This window comes from Panthera pardus, unplaced genomic scaffold (assembly GCF_024362965.1).
Source record: "Panthera pardus isolate Hobbes unplaced genomic scaffold, ASM2436296v1 HiC_scaffold_13, whole genome shotgun sequence".
Lineage (NCBI taxonomy): Eukaryota > Metazoa > Chordata > Mammalia > Carnivora > Felidae > Panthera > Panthera pardus.
Genome location: NW_026526688.1, coordinates 86,853,863 through 86,877,378, shown reverse-complemented (window position 1 = coordinate 86,877,378; position 23,516 = coordinate 86,853,863). Strand labels below are relative to the sequence as shown.

The following is a 23,516-nucleotide window of genomic DNA, read 5'->3' as shown; positions in this document are numbered from 1 at the left end:
TGAGTAAATAAACTTTTTAAAAAATGTTCTATAAATCTCTACTTTATGAAGTCTGTAAGTCCTATGGTTCAAATCTTTGATCCCATTTTTAATTTTGTATCTGCTTGATTTTGCAATTTTGGCTGAGGTGTACTGAAGTCCCATTGTTTTGTAGGAACGTCTACGTCTCCTTGCAATTCTGAAAGATTTTGCTTAAATGATATTTCAAAGCTATGTTGTTAGATGCACATAGGTTTATGATGATTATATTTTCTGGATTGTTCCTTTTAGCAGTCTGAAGAGTCTCCATAGCAATTAAAAATTTTCACCCTAAATTCTATTTTATTATACCAGCTTCCTTTGGTTAGCATTTTTCAGGTAAATATTTTCTTTCTATCCTTTTTATATTATTTACATCATTTTGTTTTGTGTTATCTGTTAAAAATAACACAGGCTCATGTTAAGATCACAACAGGTTATTTTAATATGATTTCTGATGTTTTGGACTTACTTCTACTATCTTGATTTATTATTTGTATTTCCATTTTTTCTCCTTTGTTGCCTTTTGTTAGATTTCATCACGTTTAGTTTATTTCCTACCCCCAACTTAGTATTCTGGAAGCTATACCTTCTATTTCTATTATTTCAGTATGTTCTAGTTGCTTAAAATAAATGTCCTTCTTTTCACTTCTCAATTTCTCCAGCTCACGTTTCACCCAGTTCCTAACTATTTTATTCAAGGGCTACCATAATCTGGTTCCACTCTATATTTCTAGCCTTATCTCTCTCTACCATATGCCACTACAAAGCCTAATCTAAATAAAATCCAAAATTCCTGGCATTGTTCTGGTTCATGATGTCTTCTCATTCACTCACCCATCAATAAATAATTTATTGAAAACCTATTTGGTGCCTAGCTCTGAGCAATACCAGTAAACACAAAGGATAAGCCCTCTGGTTTTATGAAGCATCATGTGGAAACATTAAACAAGTAAATATAAATAGAACAGAACTTAATGAATACATGAATACATGGTAATGTACTGAATAATGAATACATGGTAATTGGCTCCCATCTTCCACTCTACCCTCAAACAACCGTCACTGGAGTACACAACTACCCACCAGGTGGCACCAAACCACAGCCGGACCTTAGACTGATCTGGATGCCATAGTCTGAGTCCTGGGACCCCTTTCACACACGTCTTTCTCCACACAGCTTGTCTCGGGCCATTTTATTAAACTCACAATAATGCCATGTTCCATGCAATTTGAGGTTTTGGGAATTATTTACCCTCACATTGTGGGAGTTTACTGTATCAAAGTTGTAGGTGCTAACCAAAAAAGAAAAATGGGGGGCTATGACAAAAATAACAGAACAGTCCTAATGGAGATTGACTTTTTATCAGCTAAACGCAATATTTCTCTTAGAAAGTGACATTTAAACTGAGATCTAGGGGCGCCTGGGTGACGCAGTCGGTTAAGCGTCCGACTGCAGCTCAGGTCACGATCTCACGGTCCGTGAGTTCGAGCCCCGCGTCGGGCTCTGGGCTGATGGCTCAGAGCCTGGAGCCTGCTTCCAATTCTGTGTCTCCTTCTCTCTCTGCCCCTCCCCCCTTCATGCTCTGTCTCTCTCTGTCTCAAAAATAAACAAAAACGTTAAAAAAAAAATTTTTTTTTAAATAAAAAAAAAATAAACTGAGATCTAAAGGATGACCAGGAGTAAGAAACTGAAAAATGGAAAGCACTCTGTCCCAGAAAGCAAATGGTGTATGTGAGTACCATGTGAAGGTAAATTTTAGATTAATGGAAATGCAAAAAGACAACAGTGTATATATGTGTGTATATATATAAAAGACAACAGTGTGCGAATGCGGGGAGGGGGATGTATGTAATTCATCAGAGTATAAATGCTTCAGAGCTTGGGCTTACAATCTGAATTTAAATCCTTGCTCCACCACTTAAATAGCTGTCCAACCTTGGAAAAGTTATTCAGCCTAGGGTTGTTGAAAGTATTAAATATATTAATATGTAAAGACCTAAGAACTATTCCTGGCAATATGGTAAATACATTTTAAATGTTACGGTTTTGTTTTTGTTGCTCTTATTGTTGTTATTGTTTCTAGATGGATGAGAGGAGACAAAATATTCAGTGTCTTGAAGGCCATGTTAAAAATTATGAATATTATCCTAAGTGCAATTAGAACCCACTGCAAGGTTTTAGGGAAGGGAATGTAATGATTAAATTTATAAATATATATTTTAAATCACTTTGGTTACTATATAAAGAATGGATTCTTTGGAGTAAAAGGGAGAAGGGCCAAGAGTGAAAATAAGAACACCAGTTAGAAGGCCAATGGCCATGGTCATAACTCACATAAAATAACTACAGATTAGTCTAGGCTAGGAGCAATGACGATGGAAAGAAACTGGTAGATTCAAGATACATTTTGGAGGCAAAATTGAAAACTGACATGATCTGGTTTTGGGCTAGGAGGTAAGGTAGAAGAAGGTATAAATGATGACTTCTCAACCAGAAAATCTTTTGCTGCTGAACAAAGATTCTTTGTCTACCAAACTTTCTTTAGTCAGGCTCCTGAACCTTCTCCTAGGCCTATCTGTGTACTTCCTTGTAAAATCCCATTCTAACAAGAACTCTAAGTCAGTTTAGCTAGTCTGTTTAGAATCCCCCATCCTCCATATCTGATTACTCTCCATATCTAATCGGGTTCCTCATCCTTCCCAAATCCCCAGGTAATGTGTGATCATCCTGGCCTGTCTTTAGCAAGAATCTGTTTAACCAGAACCCCCACCCCTCCATTCCTGATGTTTTCTCTTAGAAATTTTCCATCCAATGACTCTGCTCCTTGGCCATAAATTACCACTTGCTTACGCTGTATTCAGAGTTGAGCCCACTCTCTCTCTCCCTCACTGCAAAATCATGTAACAGTGGTCTCTATCCTTATCATAATAGTACCCCCCTCTTGAATAAAGTCTTCCTTATGGTGCTTTAACAAGTATCATTGATTTTTTTTCTTTAACATTTCTCAAATGAAATTTTATTCTCCCAGGCTCAGCTAAAATATGAACTTTCCATCAAAATAAATAATAGCTCTCTCTCCCATTCTTACAACACAGATTTTCTTTGAACCTTCGGTTATAAAGAGTTTTCTTTTCTTTTCTTTTCTTTTTTAAATGTTTATTTTTGAAAGAAAGACAGAGACAGAAACAGAGACAGAGTGCGAGTGGGGGAGGGGCAGAGAGAGAGGGAGACACAGAAACAGAAGCAGGCTCCAGGCTCTGAGCTGTTAGCACAGAGCCTGACACAAGGCTCAAACTCAGACCATGAGATCATGACCTGAGCCAAAGGCGGCCGCTTAGCTGACTAAGCCACCCAGGCACTCCTAAAGAGTTGTTTTCTTATATATTTTCCCCAATAAAAAGCAACATCCTTTACAGTTAGGGCCATATCTAATTTCTTATTCTAGCCACACACACACAAACACACAAACACACACACACACACACACACACACACACACACACAAATATGCTCTGTGTACAACAGGCCATCTCAGATAACTCCACAAATGGTCTCAGGTCCTCATGCTCTTTTACTTCCTTTAGGAAGTATAAGAATTCAGCCTGGGGGCGCCTGGGTGGCTGTCGGTTAAGCGTCCGACTTCGGCTCAGGTCATGATTTCACGGTTTGTGGGTTTGAGCCCCATATCAGGCTCTGGGCTGACAGCTCAGAGCCTGGAGCCTGCTTCAGATTCTGTGTCTTCCTCTCTCTCTCTCTCTGCCCCTACCTCACTCACGCTCTCTCTCTGTCTTAAAAATAAATAAACATTAAAAATTTAAAAAAAAAAAAAAGCAAGCAAATGTCTCAGGAAGAAATCAGCACCTTTCCATTTATTTTTCCTCTTAGACGAATTCTTGGTTTCCTTTGAAAAGAATTTTTTCATTCTAACTTATTATTCTATCTATTTTCTGAGAATTAAGTTGTAAAAAAAAGGTAATATAGAAGAAGCAAAAGAATTCTGGTTTTCCTAAAAGTCTTGTCAAACATCATGTATAAGAAGTACCTTTTCACTAACTAAATTAGAGCTATAACTCTTTCCTTTTTGATGTAAAACTTCCTAGAGTGATCTTTTGCAAGGTCGTCTAGTTTTAAGAAAATCTCTCCCAAGTTCTAACAAGTAATTTGTTTTGTTTGAATATATTCTTAAATAAATAATAAGAAGAAATAATAAATAAGTTATCCTGGAGAATAACTACCTATGATCACCACCCACCTAATATAAAACATATGAAAAATATTTTCAGTTAAATTTTAAAATTTAACTGTTCATTCAAGTAGGATATGTATTTTGACTGATTTACAAAGTGAAAAGAAATCAAACATCCGGTTATGATCAAACACCGACCTTAAATTAGGAGAATATGGGTTATCTCTTATAAAAACTGGCATTACATCTTAATAATGCCTAAGCAAAAGAGAGGAAATGGGCTACATTCTTTCTTCCCTGGTATATTGATGAAAAAAATTATAGAAACATACAAAATTTTTTTAAATAACAATTAGTACCATCCCATTTCCTAATCCCATTCCTAAATTGTAGCTAACCACTGCAAACAGGCTGGGTTCTTTCAATGTCCCCTGATTTATCAATGGGAAAAATAAAAATGGGAAAAAAGAAGTCACTCGTGTTTTGTGGTACTATTTCCACACATAAAAAAATTAAAATGGTGAGATTTAGGAATGCTTAATTCCATTTGACCTGCTCCTCTGCCCCTAAAGCCAGAGGCCTTAACTGTCAGCTATGCCTTTATGAAGAAATTTAAAATGAACCACCATATAGCTATAATGCAATCTGGAACTTTTAGATTAGCTACCATACTTGGCAATTCTTAGTGCTTCCTCACCTTTCCGCAACTGTACCTACACCACGGTATTATTTCCTTGAATGCTAGTTTTCCTCAATTTAGGTGGTAAGCTTCCTTAAGGCCAGGCACCATGTCTTTTTTCGACTTTGAATCACTTACTCCCTAGGAGCCATGATGTTGTTTGTATATAATAGGTACTTTGTGCATGATAAATGTTAAGTTTACCAGTATCTCATCTGTATTTAATAACTGTCACATGAAGGTGGAAGAGGGAGAATTTATCTGCTGCTTCAAATGCTTGAAAAGAAATGATCTTAGCTTAATTGCAAATATTAAATCTACAAAAAACCAGTTTGGGAGATGTTAATTTGTATAATCTGATTTGTGACAAAACAATTTTACAGTACTGCAAACTTACATGCTTTCTTCACTAAATTCTAAGCACTAGGAATGTAGATACATTGCCTGTCTTGTCTACCCGGCTAGCCCATGCCTAAAATTGTGCCTGGCATATGGTAGGTGCTCCATGAATATTTATTGATGAATTAATTAATAGTAATTCATTACATCATCTCATATAGACCTGAAAGAATTTTGGTATCTTTTCACCCCCAATATCAATCTTCTGTGATGGAAATAACACAACATGGTAAGAAGCTACTGTATTAACTGGGTTTTCACAATGGCAGAAGCTCTCTTTCAGTGCTGTCATTCCCAATAGTTTAGATAATGGTTCTCAAAGTATGATCCCTGGGCCAACAGCATCAGCATCAGCATCACCTGCGAACTTGTGAAACATGCAAATTCTCAAGTCCCATCCCTGATCCACTGAATCAGAAATTCTGGAGGTGGGCCTAGCAATCTGTATTTTAACAAGTGCTTCAGATGATTCTGATGTATGGTCAAGTTTGAGAACCACTGGCCACAGAAATTTTTGTCACAGAAATAGATGGATCTCAAACTGACAAATAGGTCATAAAATATTAAATGAGCCTTTAAAGAAATATACTAAATGCTCAAATATTAGAATGTTTTAGAATAAGTTAAATTAGGTCAATCAATCAACCACTACATAGTTGAGAGGCTTTTTTTTTTTCTTAGCAGGGATCATAAAAGTGTATTCAATGGCTTTCAGGTGTGCCTGGGTAGCCCAGTCGATTAAGTGTCCGACTTCAACTCAGCTCATGATCTCATGGTTCGTGAGTTTGACCCCTGCGTTGGGCTCTGTGCTGACGTCTCAGAGCCTGAAGCCTGATCTTAATTCTGTGTCTCCCTCTTTCTCTGTCCCTCCCCCGTTCTCCTTCTCTCTCTCTCTCAAAAATAAATAAACATTAAAAAAATTTACAAAAAATATTTAAAAAAAAAATATAATGGCTTCCAGATCCCCACTATGACTTGTTAGGAAAAAGAGAATAGCAGTAGGGCAGAATATAGGCAAGAAAGGATGAGAAAAAGGTAGATGACAGCTAAAATAATAATATATGGATGAAACCTAGAAAAACTGTTTTTTAGATTTTAACTGAAATTAAGCATTTTAATTTTAAATAATGGCACAAATCACAATAGTTTGGGCAGTTTTGTGACTTCATGGCCAATAGATATCATAAATATTTTCATATTATAGTTGTTACAGATATCTCAAAATGTAATTTATGGTCATAACTATCTATCGACATAAATTAGATCTGCCATGAGATCTCATTTTATGATTCATTATTAAAGAACCATATGCATTAATATATCACAATTAAAAATAGTTCAAAAGCTATATTTCAATATATTTGTTTCCTTTGTAATCCTAGTTACTGTATTTTATATATTTTAAAAAGTTGTTCCGTGAGAAGGTCCACAGGCTGAATTTACCATGTGATCAAAGAGGTACATGACACAACAAGATGAAACAACTCTACAAAAGTTAATAGTTGCGTTGAAATGTTCTTGACCTCCTTTAAATGATGGGCGCCTTCATGAACCTGAGAAAACTCATGGGTCTCTTTCCCAGTTTACAAATGGTCATGGAGGATGCACAAGGGACAATGATTCCTCCTCCTGAAACAGCATTGTACCAAAGCACCCAGCTTTGAATTCCAAAAAGAAAGGCTAGATGTGCAACTACTTTAATCTCTGTAATTTTTAGCTTAGTATAGGCGATGAGCACACCTAAAGCTCAAATCTACAGAGGCAGACAATTTAGTGGCAGGTGAATAAAAATAGCTAACTATTAGGGAGCTCCGAATGAGAAGCTACGGAGTTCAGACGTCATTTTCGTCATTTTCGGTAATGCTTTGATTGTCTTGTTTTACTTCTCATTTACAGTACTGTTTGGGAAACAACTAAATTTGTATAAAAAAACATACTTTTTAAAAAAGTCTTAAAAGGCTTCCTATTGGGCTTTAGGTAAGGCCCAACAAACAGATACAAATCTTACAAAGTCCTCAGCCTTACAAGATACAGTCTTTACAAAGTCCTCAGCAATAAGATTTTTTTACCTCATTAGCTTCATTTTAATTCCCTTTCCCTTTCATAATCCATATTCTAGCCATACTGAATTCCCTTCTGCAACTCAAATAGGCTATGTTCTCCTTCCTCCCAGACTTTCAACCACGCTATTCTCTGCCTGGCTAATTACTTCAAACCCTTCAAATCTGTTCAGATGTCACTTCTCAGGGAGGCATTCTCTGTCCTCCTAGGCATTCCCTAGCTGTATACTCCCTAAACTTTTCATTAATCCTATCATAACAGCCATCACAGTTAGTTATAATAATATGTTTAACTGTTCATTGCCCACAAAGCTGAAAGCATGGTGAGAGCAAAGACAAGGTGTTGTTTACCACAAGATACTCGGCTCTGAGCCCAACATGCATCAGCCCTTAGGAAGAGCTGGTAGAGGATGAATTTACCCAGAGACGTTTTAAAGCATTCCTACAGTTAAGAACCTTCAGCTATCCCTACTTGGCAACATTTATAACCTTGTGTGCTACTCATTTAAAATTCTTTTTTTTTTTTTTAATGTTTTTTTTTTTGTTTGTTTTTGAGAACAGAGAGTCAGAACATGAGTGCGGGAGGGGAGAAAGACAGAATCCTAAGCAGGCTCCAGGCTCTGAGCTGTCAGCACAGCGCCCGACACAGGGCTCAAACTCACAAGCTGTGAGATCATGACCTGAGCTGAAATTGGACACTTAACCAACTGAGCCACCCAGGTGCCGCACTCATTTAAAATTCTATACAATCCAAATTTAGCCCTCTCCTCAGTCTAAAATTTATTACTGGGGTGCCTGAGTGGCTCAGTTCTTTTGAGCATCTGACTCTTGATTTTGGCTCAGGTCATGATCCCATGATGGTGAAATTGAGTCCCACATCAGGCTCTGCACTGAGTATGTGGCTTGCTTAAGATTCTCTCTCTCTCTGCCCCTCTCCCCTGCTCATGTTCTCCTTCTCTCTTGCTAACATAAAAAAATAAAAAACTATTACAAAATAAAAATTAAAAAATTTATTACTCAGACACATTGTTATATAGCAAAATTGAAAGTTAACTAGTGCTTTAAAAAATTAAAAATTTGGAGGCACCTGGACGGTTCAGTCGGTTAAGTGCATCCAACTCTGGATTTCAGCTCAGGTCATGACCTTGTGGTCACGTCCATGCTGATAGTGCAGAGCCTGCTTAAGATTCTCTCTCTCACTGTCTGCCCCTCCTCTGCTCTTTCTCAAAATAAATAAACATTTAAAAACTTATAAAAAAATAATAAAAGTTTGAAAATTAAAAATTAAAACGTAAAAAGTTTGAGTGCAAAGGAATGAATGCTACTAGTTTCCAAAAGTAAACATCCTTTAATGATCTACTTTCTAGATATACTTCTCTTTCTGTTTATATAAAATGTTTCTTACAGCATACAAATACCATTTAAAATCATTCCTTTTCATTTCTCCTTTATTAACTGACAGGGTAGTTCTTTACTTTTGGCCACTATTTTTTCCTTCACGTAATAATCTGTAAAACATACATTCGAGCGAACTAAAAATTGGCAGATATTTTAAAGAGCCCTTAAAGGGACACCTGGGTGGCTCAGTCGTTAAGCAACCAACTTTGGCTCCGGTCATGATCTCATGGTACGTGGGTTTGAGCCCCACATTGGGCTCTGTGCTGACAGCTCAGAGCCTGGAGCCTGCTTCGGATTCTGTCTCCCTCTCTCACTCTGCCCCTCCCCCATGTGGACTCTCTCTCTCTCTCTCTCTCTCGCAAAAATAAAATAAACATTAAAAAAATAAAATAACAGTTTAGAAAGCAGAAGCTTCACTTCATTTTCCTTTTGGATCATAAAGTCCAATTATAAAGTAACAATTATGATAAAACTCTATTTATTGATTTAAGTAAATGTGTCATATTAAAACTTTTCATCTTCTATACTCTTCATAATTTAATACCTTCTAGCTACTTTGTATACTTTTAAACAATACAGTTAAATGATTTTCCACTTAAACACCCTCTACTTAGAGACCTTACTCAACACATTTAGGGACTTCCACAACCACAACTCACCTCCAGTTTTTAAAAACCTGATATTTTAATGTCCAATGCCCAGTAAATGAGAATTTCAGGAAGATTAATAATTGCATGATACCATATTTCATTAATTCTAAGATGTATGCTTTTTCACATTTTAACATCTCTGAAACTAGGATGTATCTTACAATTGATGGTATCCTAAAATTTATAATTGGCAGCGTTTTTTTCTTTTAGTGATCTAAAAATGTTTCTTACAATAGATGGCATCTTAGGCTAAATGAAATATACTTACTAAAATATTAAAAACTTTTCTCTAATAATGCTTTCTAACTGATCCAAATCACAGTACAATTATAATTCAAACAGTTCTAGAATAAAAACGAAAGGAACTTCAGATTCACATTTTACCTTTTTAGAAAACTAGTGACTAGGCTAAACTCAACAAAATGGATAACTGGAAGAAAACACTTCTTTAAAAAAATATAGAAAAAGTCTAGATTAGAAGCAACAGAAATAACAGAAATGCAGAAAAAAGGACTGGAAGATGTTGATCAGTAGTAGCATCTAAGTAAGTGGAGGCATGAAACAGCCCTAGAGCTTAATCTATAAAAAGAAACAAATATTAGGAACATGGCAGGGGTTAGCACAGGTAACAAATTGTTTAGGAGGAAAGATACTGTTACATTATTTCTCCCTCCTTAAGGAGAAATCATTGTCACTCTTGAAACAAAAATATGGTATAGGTATATTGAAATAATTGTAATTAAATGGAAAATTGTAAACATTCTTAGTAAATGAAAAACCAACCTACCAGCATTGTCTTCCTTCTGGCTCAATCTGTTTCACCTTCAGGTAATCCTAGGATAGGGGCTCCTTTTCAGATCCCCAGTTTTTCATGTCGATCTTCTACCTCCCTGTGGCAACAATATTTTCTAATTAAAAGAGTCCTTTTGTGCCACAGGGAGGATTTCTGATGGTATAACAAATACAAAAGTTATCACAGCTCATCATGAAGTCAACCTAGTCTTGAGACTTTTCAAGAAAAGAAATTTGGCTCCTGAACTTATTTTTCAAGACAGAAATCTCATTTCTTTTTTTAAACTGCATTTAAAAAAGCTAAACTTCCATGTATTTTTTTTTTAAAGCAGCGCTTTCTTGTTGAGTTATGTAAAAATTCTGATCATTCGTCTATCTTTTCAACTAACCCCTAAACACAATTTTGTTCATAAATGTAGATGCCTAAGTTTTCTAATTTTTCCTGATCATTTCTTTAACTATTAACACAAAATTTTTATGTTTTGATACCTAGTTAAAAACCAAAGTCCTGCTCCCAATGATCAGAAGAGAGAAGTAAGAAGCTACCAGACTGCTTTCAGCCAGTTTGTTAGTAAAGATTAATAAATCCACTTGTATTACATAACATTTAAACATGGCCAGCAGGACATATAAAAAGCAATAGTTACTGTTCCCTTGCTGGTAAGATTATGAGTGATTTTCACGGTTTCTCTTTGCAATACTTCCCAATTTCTCCAATGGGAATGTATTGATTTTATTGTAAAAAAAAATCAAATTTAGGTGTAATCACATAAAACCTACTGTGATTTTAAGATGAAGTTAATCTAGTATGACAACATTATGGGCTTTGATATATTTTGGATAGCCATATTTATGTTTTTGGATGACTACCTTTTTATATTTTAAATAACCCTAAGGTATTCAACATTTAATTCGGTATCAAAAAAAGAAAATATATTTAAGATTTTACATAGATGGTTCTTGATTATACTGCAATACTAAGTCAAAACTCAATTTGTTTCAATCTGTATTTCCTAACAGTTATGTGTTAAATACTATATTGTACACTGTATTCAACAAAATAAAAAAGTATGTCTTCAAAGGACTTCTAATGTTTACTTTGAAAACAAAAGGAATATGTATACACACAAGAACAGTATAAGAAAGCAATGATCAAGTGCCTAAGTCCAGATGGTCTAACAGAAGATCAGGAAAGGGAGCATTTAATGCAGGCCAGAATCACTGAGGAAAGTTTCGTGTAGCTGGGCCTTAAAAAAATGGATAATACCTGAACACAGGTTGATAGAAAAATGTATTTGAGCAAAAGTTCAGAAGCATAAACAGTCCATGCAAGGGGCAATAAGGAAAACAGCTAGAGTATAATGTTTCAGTAGATAAGAAGGACAGAACAGGAAGGACCTACTTCTGGATGATTCTGTGGGTCACTGAATTTCGCAGAGAAGTGTCTTTTGAAATCTGATAAACAAAGAGCTTCTGGAGAATGATAAAGGTAGGTGCCAAAGCACAGTAAGCTAAGGAAGGAATGACAAGGAAAAAGTACACACTGAAGGTATAGAGCACTTGTTTTTTTACAAGAAGTGAAGTGAAAGGAAAGAGAAAAACACAATGGAAAAGTAAACAAATGTTGTTTTAATGTATAAAAGACCTTCTATATATTTGAAGGCACGGGAAAGGACCTAATGAAGTTAAAGGGATACTTACGGAGCACTTACTACATCACAAGCACTGTGTTTTATATATTTATTTTATGTAGTCCTCACATTACTATTTCATGACAGTGAAACAGGCCCCCAAAAAGTTAAATACTGATAAGTAAATGATAAATTAGAAGTCTGAAACCAAGACTAACTAACCCAATCAATATTCTTCCTTTTTCTACTAAAGAGAACTACTTAAAAGGCTAGAAGAAAAAAAATATTAATCTCAGGAATAGGATTTTCTATCATTAATTGATTACTCTTGGCTCTTCTTCAGGTTTCTCAAAATGTAAACATTCCCTGGGGGCACCTGAGTTGCTCAGTCAGTTGAGCATCCGACTTCAACTCAGGTCATGATCTCACGGTCCATGGTTTCAAGCCCTGAAGGCTCTGTGCTGACAGCTCCCAGCCTGGAGCCTGCTTCTGATTCTGTGTCTCCCTCTCTCTCTGTCCCTCCCCCACTCATGCTCTGTCTCTCACCTCTCTCGAAAATGAATAAACATTAGAAAAAAAGTTTTTTTAATGTAAACATTCCCTAAGGTCAATTCTTTAATTTTGTGTCCTTTGTTCTTGATCACAGGAAGACAAACACAGAATATAAATACCTTCTCCCTTAGAGAAATCTCTCAAACACCTTTCCTTCTGGAGATTCCATATGTTTCCATGGCATCGATGATGATGATTCCCAAATCAGTCTCTCCTTGATCTTTCTTTTATAAGCTTCAACTGTACTAGATATGTTCCCTTTGCCCCTCCAGGTCTATTCTCCACCCTTCTTAATGCTTCTCTCTGTCCCAGAAGGCTGACTTCAACAGGACTCCCATAGCTTTAGATTGCATTTGATCAGTGGAGAGCCTTGGCAGGGAATTAGAGGGAAGAAGGAGAACAAAATCAGGGTCCTTATTCCCTGGCTCCTTCCCTGTAGCATCACCCTCAAGCCAGCTGCATCCTTTGACCAAAGGTCCCAGATTCTCCCAAGGTGACCCTCTTTCCAGGGCTCTCTTCTTCTGGGTTCCAGTAACCATGCCCTCCCTTTGGGCCTCAGGCCAAAGGACAGAAGGAGCTCTGCTGCTGCCACCTCTGGACTACTGCCCTATTTCTTATGGGCACCCTATGCTTGCCCACACATTTGTAACTAGCCATTTATTAAAACATTCTAAAAATTATCCTAATTTGAATATGCCATCACTTTTGCAGTGGGACCCTGACTACACATTTGTACATCTTTAAATACCCAAATATTTCTCCTCAGACCTGCTCTGCTTCAACTCAAAATCAACACACCTACTACCAAACTTACCTGTTTCCCAAAACAGTCTTGCCTTCTTCGAATTCTTGTATATTACGGCCATCAAGTTAGGGTCAAAAAAACCGAGTAATATCTTCCCTAACTATGCCTCTCCCCCTAATTTGCCATGTCAAGTATTGTTAGATCTTGCATAGTAGTATTGCTTACATAAGCCCCTTCTGTTCCTGTTGCTTCTACCTTGTTTTAATAGTTCTCAAGTCAACCCTTAACTCATAACCACAACAACGAGTCTGCCTGCCTCATCCCTTCCTCTACAAACATCAGATCCTGAGATACTAATTACATAGTACTTTCTACTGAAAACCTTCCAAATTTTTCTGCTTCTTACAAGCCTTATCACTCACTCTCGGGTTCAAATCATAATACAGTCACAACTCTTAATGGGACCTCCTGTCAAGGTCTCGTTTACTCACAATATCTTCTAAACATGCCTTGAACTTCAATATTCTACCCATTATTAATTATGTTGTCCTCAGTCTACAGTGTCTTTCACTTACCTCCTATCTGCCCATCCAAATCCTACCATCTGTCCTCCTTCTTTACTTTCTCTAAACATTCCCTAATCCTGTAAATTGAACGTTCTTCTGAAAATCTCTTTGAACTTGTAAGCAGCACCCAATTGATTCTATACTGCTTTACATTTCCAATACAGTATATATTATATATGTTAAAACTAAATGATTAACCCCTTGAGGGAAAGAAACATGTTGAAAGCAGTACCTTTGCACGTAAGAAATGCAAAGTAACTGTAATATATTCTCATAAATTAAAGTGGAAGGTTAAGAGGATAAATAGAGTTAAGGTGCAAGATGAAGAAGCAGATCCTAAACAGTTCAATCTTCTCAGCCCAGCCTTAAAAGATTTCTATCAAAACTTATCTGCTATTGATTGTATTGGTATAAACTTGTTACTTTTTAAATGGTAATCTGTAATAACCTTTTAAAATTCATGTGTTCTCTATCTACCTATCTATCTATCTACCTCAAATCTCAGTAGGGAATCCCAGAGACCCCTGTCCATCCCCAATGTGCCACATCAGTCTACCTAGCAGGCCCCCAGAACTGGAGTGGAGTGGAGTCTGCAGCCACTGGCAAGGGTATTTCCAGCCTGCCAGACTCAAGACGGCACTCATACTTCATTACTATTCCCCAAAGACTCCTTATGATTACTGATCTCCAGTTATCATCAAAAGGCAATTTATAGGTTTAGATGAATATGCCTATTTTTAAAGTCTCAAAACATATATTTGGCTTTTCCTATAAAATTTAAGAGAGGATTACTATTGCACATAAGCTCTGTGAGAGAAATGTAGAATTTTTTTGTCTATAAAAAGGTGAAGCAAAATAGCCTATGGTTACCACTAACAAAATGAGAAATCATTTTATACACAAAATAATTAAGATGGCTAACTGTACTTCACTATATAATTTTAGTACTCCTGCCTAGATTTCATCATGAACATGGTTTCTGGTATAAACATATACATATGGTTATATAGCAATAAAAGAAAAACTTTAATGTACACATGCAGAGAATTGCTATATCAGGTCAATAAATATGAATAATTATGAATATTGAATTATGAATATATGAATATGAATATATGAATATTGAATTATGAATTATGAATATAACCTAAGTTATAACATAGGAGCATTCCAGAAAGTATTTCCTAGATGTACAAAAGGAAATCTTATTCTATACAGATCTCATTTCCACCAATTCACCAAATGAAAACCTCTGTAGACATCTTACAAATATTCCTTTCCCTTTTTTCCCAACTTCTTCTCCAAAACCTACACGTTTCTGGAATTTAAGTTAAAAATTTATAGCACTACAAAATGAACCTGATCTTAATCCACTACCTAAAAGGAAACATACATTAGGATAAGTCATAACAACTTTATTTATCTGTATATGTTCTAGGTATCAGAAGAATGAAAATTTATTCAGATTTTTACTTGTTTAAAAATGCATTTTATTCTTGGGGCACCTGGGTGGCTCAGTCAATTAAGCGTCCGACTCTTGATTTTGGCTCAGGTCACACACGATCTCTTGGTTAACGTCAGGCTCTGTGCTCACAGTGAGGAGCCTGCTTGGGACTCTGTCTCTTTCTCTTTCTCTCTCTTCCTCTCTCTCGGCCCCTCCCCTGCTCTCTTTCTCTCTCTCTCAAAATAAATAAATAAACTTAAAAAATTGCATTTTATTCTTTATTGGGGCACCTGGCTGGCTCAGTAGGTAAAGCATGGGACCCTTGATCTCAGGGTTTTAAGTTCGAGCCCCATGTTGGGTGTAGGGATTACTTAAAAATAAAATCTTTTTAACAATGCGTTTTATTCCTTAAATAAAAACAAAATTAGGTTTGGATTAGCTGATTCTAAACTAATGTATATATATTAACAATTCTTATAAAGTTACATTAAAAACCCATGAGCCATAGTATTTTCAAATAACTTAGTATGTTGTAGTTTCAAGTTCTGCATGCCTTATGATGAATAAATTGGAGTGTTTTAAATTGTTCTAATTATAGATGTATAAGATGTATGAGCCAGCAGTTTTCAGTCTCAATTTGGCATTGCCTTTAAAAGAGTTATAAATGAATTCTAAGTTTTACTGTGTTATTCTGTGAGAGACAAAAATAGCTATATGATACTATTCTTTATTTTTTGAAGTAATAGAGCAAGCATAGATTTAAAAAAAAACAGAAACATGAACCAGAATAGAATTAAAAATGTTTAAGATGAACTTCTCTGGTACTTTTAGACTATTTTAGGATAATACAAGTTATTTACTAATACTTCCTTTTCATGTTGAAGAAAAAAAAATCTAAAAAATATTATCAGCTAGTCAAAAACTGCTTTCAAAATATCACAAAAATAAATGTTCTTTTACCCAGACTATGTATATTCCCTTTTCCAATATCACGATTGTTCATATCTCTGCCCTATAAATGATTATCATCACCCTCAGAGTTTAAGATAACTAAGAAAATAAAATCCCTTGAACAGATGATATCCACTTCCTATTTGGAATTGTTTTTACCTGAGTAATTGAAATTAATGAAGCAGCAATCATCAATTATACAACCAATAAGATCTGGCTGACCTGGTGTGGTATTTTAATGTGATAAATATCCATAATTTTCTACTTATGCAAATTTGGCACTGTAGTTTTCATATTTTACAAAGTTTCCGATTTGCTACCAAAATCATAGTCTTCCTTATTTTTTTAATTTTATTTTTTATTTTTTAAATTTACATCCAAATTAGTTAGCAGATAGTGTGTCTTCCTTATTTTTTTGATCAAAACAATTTCCAGGAATTTCAAACAGGTTCTTTTTTTTGTTTTTTTCCATTCAACTTAAGCTATCATACTTTTTTTCTTGTGCCATTAGTTTTCTGCTTAGTTATGCTCCTGTAATAAAATCAGTTACAATATCTACTTCAAACTATCATCCTGCTGTTCTTCCTATTCTTTTTCTCAAGAAGAAAATTCATCTCTGCCCCCATGCGTCTCACTTCAGACTGGAAAACTCTCCAAAACCCTCAAAAAACCACACATGTATCTTCCTGCCACTTGCATTATCTACTGTGTAAATCAAGTACCACTTCAGTCCAAGGTCACGAAGCCTATATGAAGTGAACTACCTATTTTGAGAGAAGGAATTATCACTTCAAGCGGAGTTTGCTGGCCTTGTTGCCATCACTGCTCTGAAGAGCAAGGTAACTTTTAATCCTTCGGCTCAGTAAGAAATAAAACTGGAGGAAGAACAGCCTTAAGCTAGAAGGAGCTAGTGGTCTGAGGGGTGCTAGTGGGCCTCAACAGAATATTCAAAAATGTTAATCATGAGACGTAACTACATTTGTAGAAATTTATCTAAATATGTAAGAAAGTTTATGAGAATTGCAAGCCAAGTATAAGGATTTTTTTCTCCATTAAGAGCTAAAGATAAATTTTAACGTTTATTATTACACAACAGTCATACCATCTTTCTGGTGAAATACTCTATTCTCTTTATGGTCAATGGCAAAAATGAAAAGGTTTCCAAGGATTGCATATTATTAATCTCCAATTAAATGCAGACAGACTCAAACACCAAAATTCCTCAGAAGACAAAAAGGGAAGAAGATGCTGACCGACTGCTACAAAGACGCGTCTGACCTAAGAAAAAAGGAATCATACTGCTCCACCAATATTGATTCAAAGAAACTCTGAATCTGTTATAAAATGAGAGTACTCTACAGATTTTTGAATTAAAAAGTTACCCTCATATACTAGCCTATGGACTTCTATATCTAAATAACTAGTCACACTCTCAAAAAAAAAAAAAATGCTAAAGATAATTCTATTATTGCAGGCCTGTAATTTTGTCCTTAGGGTCCATTGTATGAGACCTGTTATACTTCAAAGAACTGTGATGTAGGACTTTGTGTATATATATATACTATATATATATATATATATATATATATATATATATATATATATACTAAAGTCCCGTAAATAAGAGATGTTTCACTGGTTTCTAAGCAAAAAGAGGTTCTACGTATGTATCATTCAGTTGGCAATAGTAACATTGACACTTATAAAATGAGAAAGTCACAAATAATGAACATTTTGTGAGATGTCTACCTGTTTCCACATTCTCGGTCTCAACTTCTTGTTCCTCTGCCACATCGTGCATCATGTAAGTCTCATCATCATACACCAGAACCTGGGCTGCATAGCCCTGCTCTAATCTGGCACTTGGGACCGGCTCCACAATCACTGCTGGATACTCAGAAACCTTTTCACTTTCCTGCAAAAGAAAATTTAGAAAACAATCAACTTTTTTATTCACAAATTCTGGATTTACTCCTAAATACTTGAGTTCACGTAGTCTCAAGGGGTTTCATGTATTACACAATGAGTTTCACATATTACACAATGAGTTTTATGTATATTACATAATGAGTTTCATGGATTACATATAAATATGAACATAAAAACTAAAACAAGAGATGAAAAGGGAACTTTAATAATCTTTTCAAGTCTCAGGAAGTGAGTCTTAGATTAAACTTTTTAAATAATCGGCTTCAGGATTAAAATGACAAATTAAAACCATGCATATAATTGCACTATCTCATGAAACCCACTAAACCGAAGTAAAAGACTTTTCAACACAAACCCATAAGGAGAAGAGATAAGTGCAACAAAGGAGAAGAGATAAGAGCAACAAAATCTTAGAAGATTAAAAGTGGATGGGTAAGTAGTTGAAGTAGTTAAGGAGATCCAGGAAAGCCAAATCAACCTGGCAGCAAAAAGAAGCTGAGAAACAACACACCTTACACTGGAAAACCCACAGAAGGCAGTACCCATTACCCCTGAAAATGGAGTAGCAGGTGGTACAGAAAGAGGAGGGGTTCAAACAGGAAAATTCCATCAAAGCTGTTTGAAAAGCACTCTGATTCCTAGACCTGTTCCTCCTCCATTATGTTAAGCAACTGGCCCTCATTTCAGCAGAAGACTGGAGAATTAACTTTCTGGTGAGGGAATAACAGGAGCATTTTCAAGGTATATTAGGCATATTTGTTAGTATTGATAATGTACCAAAAATAGAGGGGTTTTTTTTAACATTTATTTATTTTGAGAGAGAGCATGCACAAGCAGGGGAGGGGCAGAAAGAGAAAGAGAGAGAGAGAGAATTCCAAGCAGGTTCCACACTCAGTGCAGAGCCCGACATGGAGCCTGATCCTACAACTATGAGATCATAACCTGAACCAAAATCAAGAGCGGTGGCTTAACCAACTGAGCCACCGAGGCACTGCCCCAAAATAGATTGTTCAATCAGCTGTTTAGTCCTCCACTTTTAATCATAAGCTAACAGTCAAGTATTACTAATAATTTACAGAAAAGCCTTTAACACAGAATACATACATATACACACATACATACATACATACATACGTACATCTATAGTCCTATTCCTCAGGGATATTATATCCATAACAAGAACAGAATACAATTTAATAAAGACATTTAAAAATAAAGAGTTCTTAGAAGTTAAAAACATGTGGGGCGCCTGAGTGGCTTGGTCGGTTAAGCGTCCGACTTCGGCTCAGGTCATGATCTCACGGTCCGTGAGTTCGAGCCCCGCGTCGGGCTCTCTGCTGACAGCTCAGAGCCTGGAGCCTGTTTCAGATTCTGTGTCTCCCTCTCTCTCTGCCCCTCCCCTGTTCATGCTCTGTCTCTCTCTGTCTCAAAAATAAATAAACGTTAAAAAAAATTAAAAGAAAAAAAAGAGGAAAAAAAAAAGAAGTTAAAAACATGATAGCTGAAATTAAAAAAAAAAAAAGAGGCTTGGAAGATAAAATTGAGGCAGTCTTCCAGAAACCAGAGAAAAAAAGATGAGGTTATAAAAAATAGGAGAGAAAATAGAATAATACTAGAGAACCAGTCCAGGAGGTCCAACATCTGAATAATAAAGTTCCAGAAGAACAAAATAGGGGAGGGGGGAAAAAACAGATTGGAAAGAAATGAAAGAGTTCCAGAAAATTTTCTAGAGTTGAAGGATATGAGCTGCCCATTTGAAAGGACCTACCAGATATTTAATATAAAAAATTAAGGGAGACCTACGCTGAGGCACACCACTGTGAAATATCACAATACTGGAGATAAAACGGAAGATTCTGCAAGTTTCTAGAGAGAAAATACAGGTCACATACAAAGAAATGGATTCAGACTTCAGTCTTCTCAACAGTCACATTAGAAGGAAAATGACAAGGGAGCCATTTCTTCAAATTATAAAGGAACATCATTTCTAACCTAGAATGCTTTAGCTAGTCAAATCAACTTAAGAAAATAAGGAGTTTTCTCAGATATGAAAGATCTCAAAACATTTACTTTGCATACATCCTTTCTCAAGAAGCAAATTTTGATTTCATCAAAAGTAAAATTTTAATAAAGACCACAACTTAGGATACAGAATATAGGAGACCCACCATGGGAAAGAGACAATAGTAATCTTTGGGAGGATTGGCAAGAGAGATTCCAGGATGCCAGCTACACACTGGATTTAAAGGGCAACCAGTCTGGATTATACGACCAGGACTCCTGAGACAGCACGATAAACTGTCACCAAGACAACCCCTGGCATGGTTCCTAAGGACAGAGTGTCCAGATAAGCCTATTCCAGGTTTTTATTCATATCTGATATCTGGCTTGCTTTGATGTACCTATTCACTCCACCTTGCCTTGCTACCTGGATTAGCTAAGAACACTGCTTTCACCTCCCAGATGTGTTCTGCTTTGACCTACTCTCAAGTGTTGAAAGAAAACCACAAAAAGTTAAGAAGCAAAAACAAGAAGAACAGCATTCTCTCCATGGGACTGTATATATATATATATACCTGCTGAACAAACCTGCATCACCAGGTCATACCACTGCCTGAAACCTGACCAAGATGGCCCTATGTTTCCAAGAACCAACTCATGACATTGCTTATTGATTGCCTGAGTAGAACTTCTTGAAATGCAGTGAACTTGATGCCAAACTAGTCCTCCTTTTCCTGGAAGCTTTAATCTAACTATGGTAATGCTATCCTTCCCTAACTCAGTTAGCTTGGGACATTATTCATATTTTCAAAGTAAACACCGTGTTGTTTATGAATATATCCACAAACAATAAAACAATAAAGAAAAGTAAAGAAATATTACCCCATAAGTCAGGATAATGGCACCTCTGGGGTAGTAAGAGAGGGGCACAGTTAATATTGTAAAATACTAGTAATTTCTATTTTTTAACCTGGTTCATAGGTAATATTTATTCTTTTTGTTGTTCTTAAACTAATATATATGTGTATATATATATATATATATATATATACACACACACATATGTACACACATATATATAAACGCAGTCTTCATATTGTATCAAATACTGCACAAAAAAAACCCTTTAAATAAATTACAAAACAAAGGTATGATAAATTAAAAATAAGAAAGCATAAGGGTGTCTGGGTGGCTCAGTCAGTTGAGCCTCCGATTCTTGATTTCAGCTCAGGTCGTGATCCCAGGGTCGTGGGATGGATCCCTTCATCGGGCTGAGAGTGGAGACTACTTAACATTCTCTCTCCCTCTGCCCCTTTCCCCTGCTCACACACACACACTCTCTCTAAATTAAAAAAAAAAAAATTAAAATTAAAAAAAAGAAAAAGAAAAGGAAAACAAGCAAGCACATGCTGAACAGTAACACTGAATTTCCTACTCTGTATAAGGCAAAACATTTTTAACGTTAAAAAAAAATATCCTTGGGCCACGTGGGTGGCTGTCAGTTGGGTGGCTGACTTTTGATTTCGGCTGGGGTCATGATCTCACAGTTATGGGATTGAGCACCCTGGCCGGCTCCAACTGCACATGGAGCCCTGCTTGGGATCCTCTCTTCCTCCCTCTCTGCATGCGCGAAGAAAAAAAAAAATCCTTCCCCACAAATTAGATATACTAACAGTTGAATCTCCATTCTTCTTGCTCAGCTTTATAACCACAACCTACAGGCAACATCACCTAGCTATAAAATAGATGTTAATGAGAAGCATGCGATAGGTAAAGACTGATGAGGTCCCCACTCATAAATTAAGAAAGCAACATCGTAAGTGGCATTTGAGCTGGTACTGACCCAAGCAGTAAATACCTTATTTATACAGAACCCAAAGGACTGATAACTTCTTTCATTCCTCTGAAATCTAATAGTATCTTTAATAGTAACATTAACCTGAAATTATTTTATACTGTGAACTCTCCACCTCCATCTTACCAGTAGGAAATAATTCAAATTTTCTAAACTATGAAATACTTGAGATGTAGAATTCTGGACAAGGCCAATTCCCCCATCTATAGTCTCTTCCCCCCACCAATTAGGATTCTCAACCCACTCTTCTCTCTTGTATACCTTAGCTGAGTTTTAATATTTCAACGGCTCCTTCTTATTAACTATAAAAAAGCCAAAATCTTTATTTAAAAAATTCAACTCTTCTTTCAAGTGAACTCCAGATCTTTGCATCTTATACCTGTATACATTCTCAAAAGATAGTCTAACTCTTTGACTCATTATCTACATATACCTTGTAATCTGGATTCTACCACTCCAATGAAACTATTCTCTTAAATGTCAGTAAGGATTAAACTCTATTTCAGTTTTCATCCTCCTTTATCCTTCTGCAGACTCATATACTTACACACAGTTCCCTCATTTAAAAAATTGCTTCTTCAATCTTTTTTTTCTCTTTCTACCAATCTACTTTTAAGTATATCCTTTGACTCTTCCTCCATCTCCAGTGTCAGAAATATAGCCAACCTACTAAGGTTCTGTTCTCAGCATTTCCTTTTTACTCTATATTACCTTCCCTGGCAATGCCACCCATTGTTATGGTTAAAAACAGCACCTCTATGCTGATGATTACTAAATATTTGCCTTCTTCTCCGAGCACCTTCTGAACTCCAGAACCAACTTTTAAACTACCAATTTAACATCACTACAGGAATAATCAGCTAATACTCTGAGCTTAACGTGTTTAAATGGAACAAATTATTAACATCTTTCCCTGTGCCCTCACCCTGTGTTCTTCTCTACACGTGTCTTCATATTTAACAAAAAAAGAGAGATTATAAATGTTTATATCTCTCAAATTCCCTTGAAAATTAAATATCCACAAAGTACTTAGTACAGTGTTTAGAAAGGAGTAAATACTCAGTGAGTGAGGAGGGCATGTCTTCACACTACAATCAGAATTATCTGTATTACTTCTTTGTACAAAAAGCTTTCATGACTCCTCATTTGTCTAAAAGGAAAACTGAACATACTAAACAATGATTTTTAAGACTCTTTGAAATATAACCCTCAACCCTGTTAGGTACTGAATTGATTCAGACTGAGGAACTACAGAAGACTTCCTAGAACTGGGCCCTGAATGGATGAAAAGGATTTGGACAGATGTGGAAGGCAATTTCAGGTACAAAATGAACATGAACAAAACTCATGGAGACTCTCACATTTGGGAATTAGGGGCAAAGCAATTAAGAGCTATGTGAGGTAATGTAGGAAATAAGGCTGCAAAGGTGGTATATTAATTTCTTGGAGCTGCTGTCACAAATTATCATAAACTCATAAACTAGGCTATAATATTCCTGTTACTGTCCCTGCTCTTCCTCCCCCCTTCTGTTCTATTCTATTCCATGTTTGCCTAGGAGTCAATTTACCAGAACACCCAATAACTGTGCACTTCATCTTAAAAGGACTATCAAATTATATTATTTTACATTCCCACTATAAGTGTATGAGAGTTCC

General features: G+C 35.9%; 1 protein-coding gene across 8 annotated transcripts in view; it reads right to left on the bottom strand.

Moving 5' to 3' along the window:
* ELF2 (E74 like ETS transcription factor 2) overlaps window positions 1-23,516 on the bottom strand; it is a 94,795-nt gene that overhangs the window by 35,375 nt on the left and 35,904 nt on the right. For 7 of the 8 annotated variants that reach the window (XM_019419800.2, XM_019419819.2, XM_019419832.2 and 4 more), the window contains one exon: window positions 17,825-17,990. In XM_019419800.2, the coding sequence (XP_019275345.1) occupies window positions 17,825-17,990 (166 nt within the window). Of the gene's footprint in view, window positions 1-10,181; window positions 10,285-17,824; window positions 17,991-23,516 lie in introns of all 8 variants that reach the window. The other variant, XM_019419867.2, reaches the window with a different exon arrangement.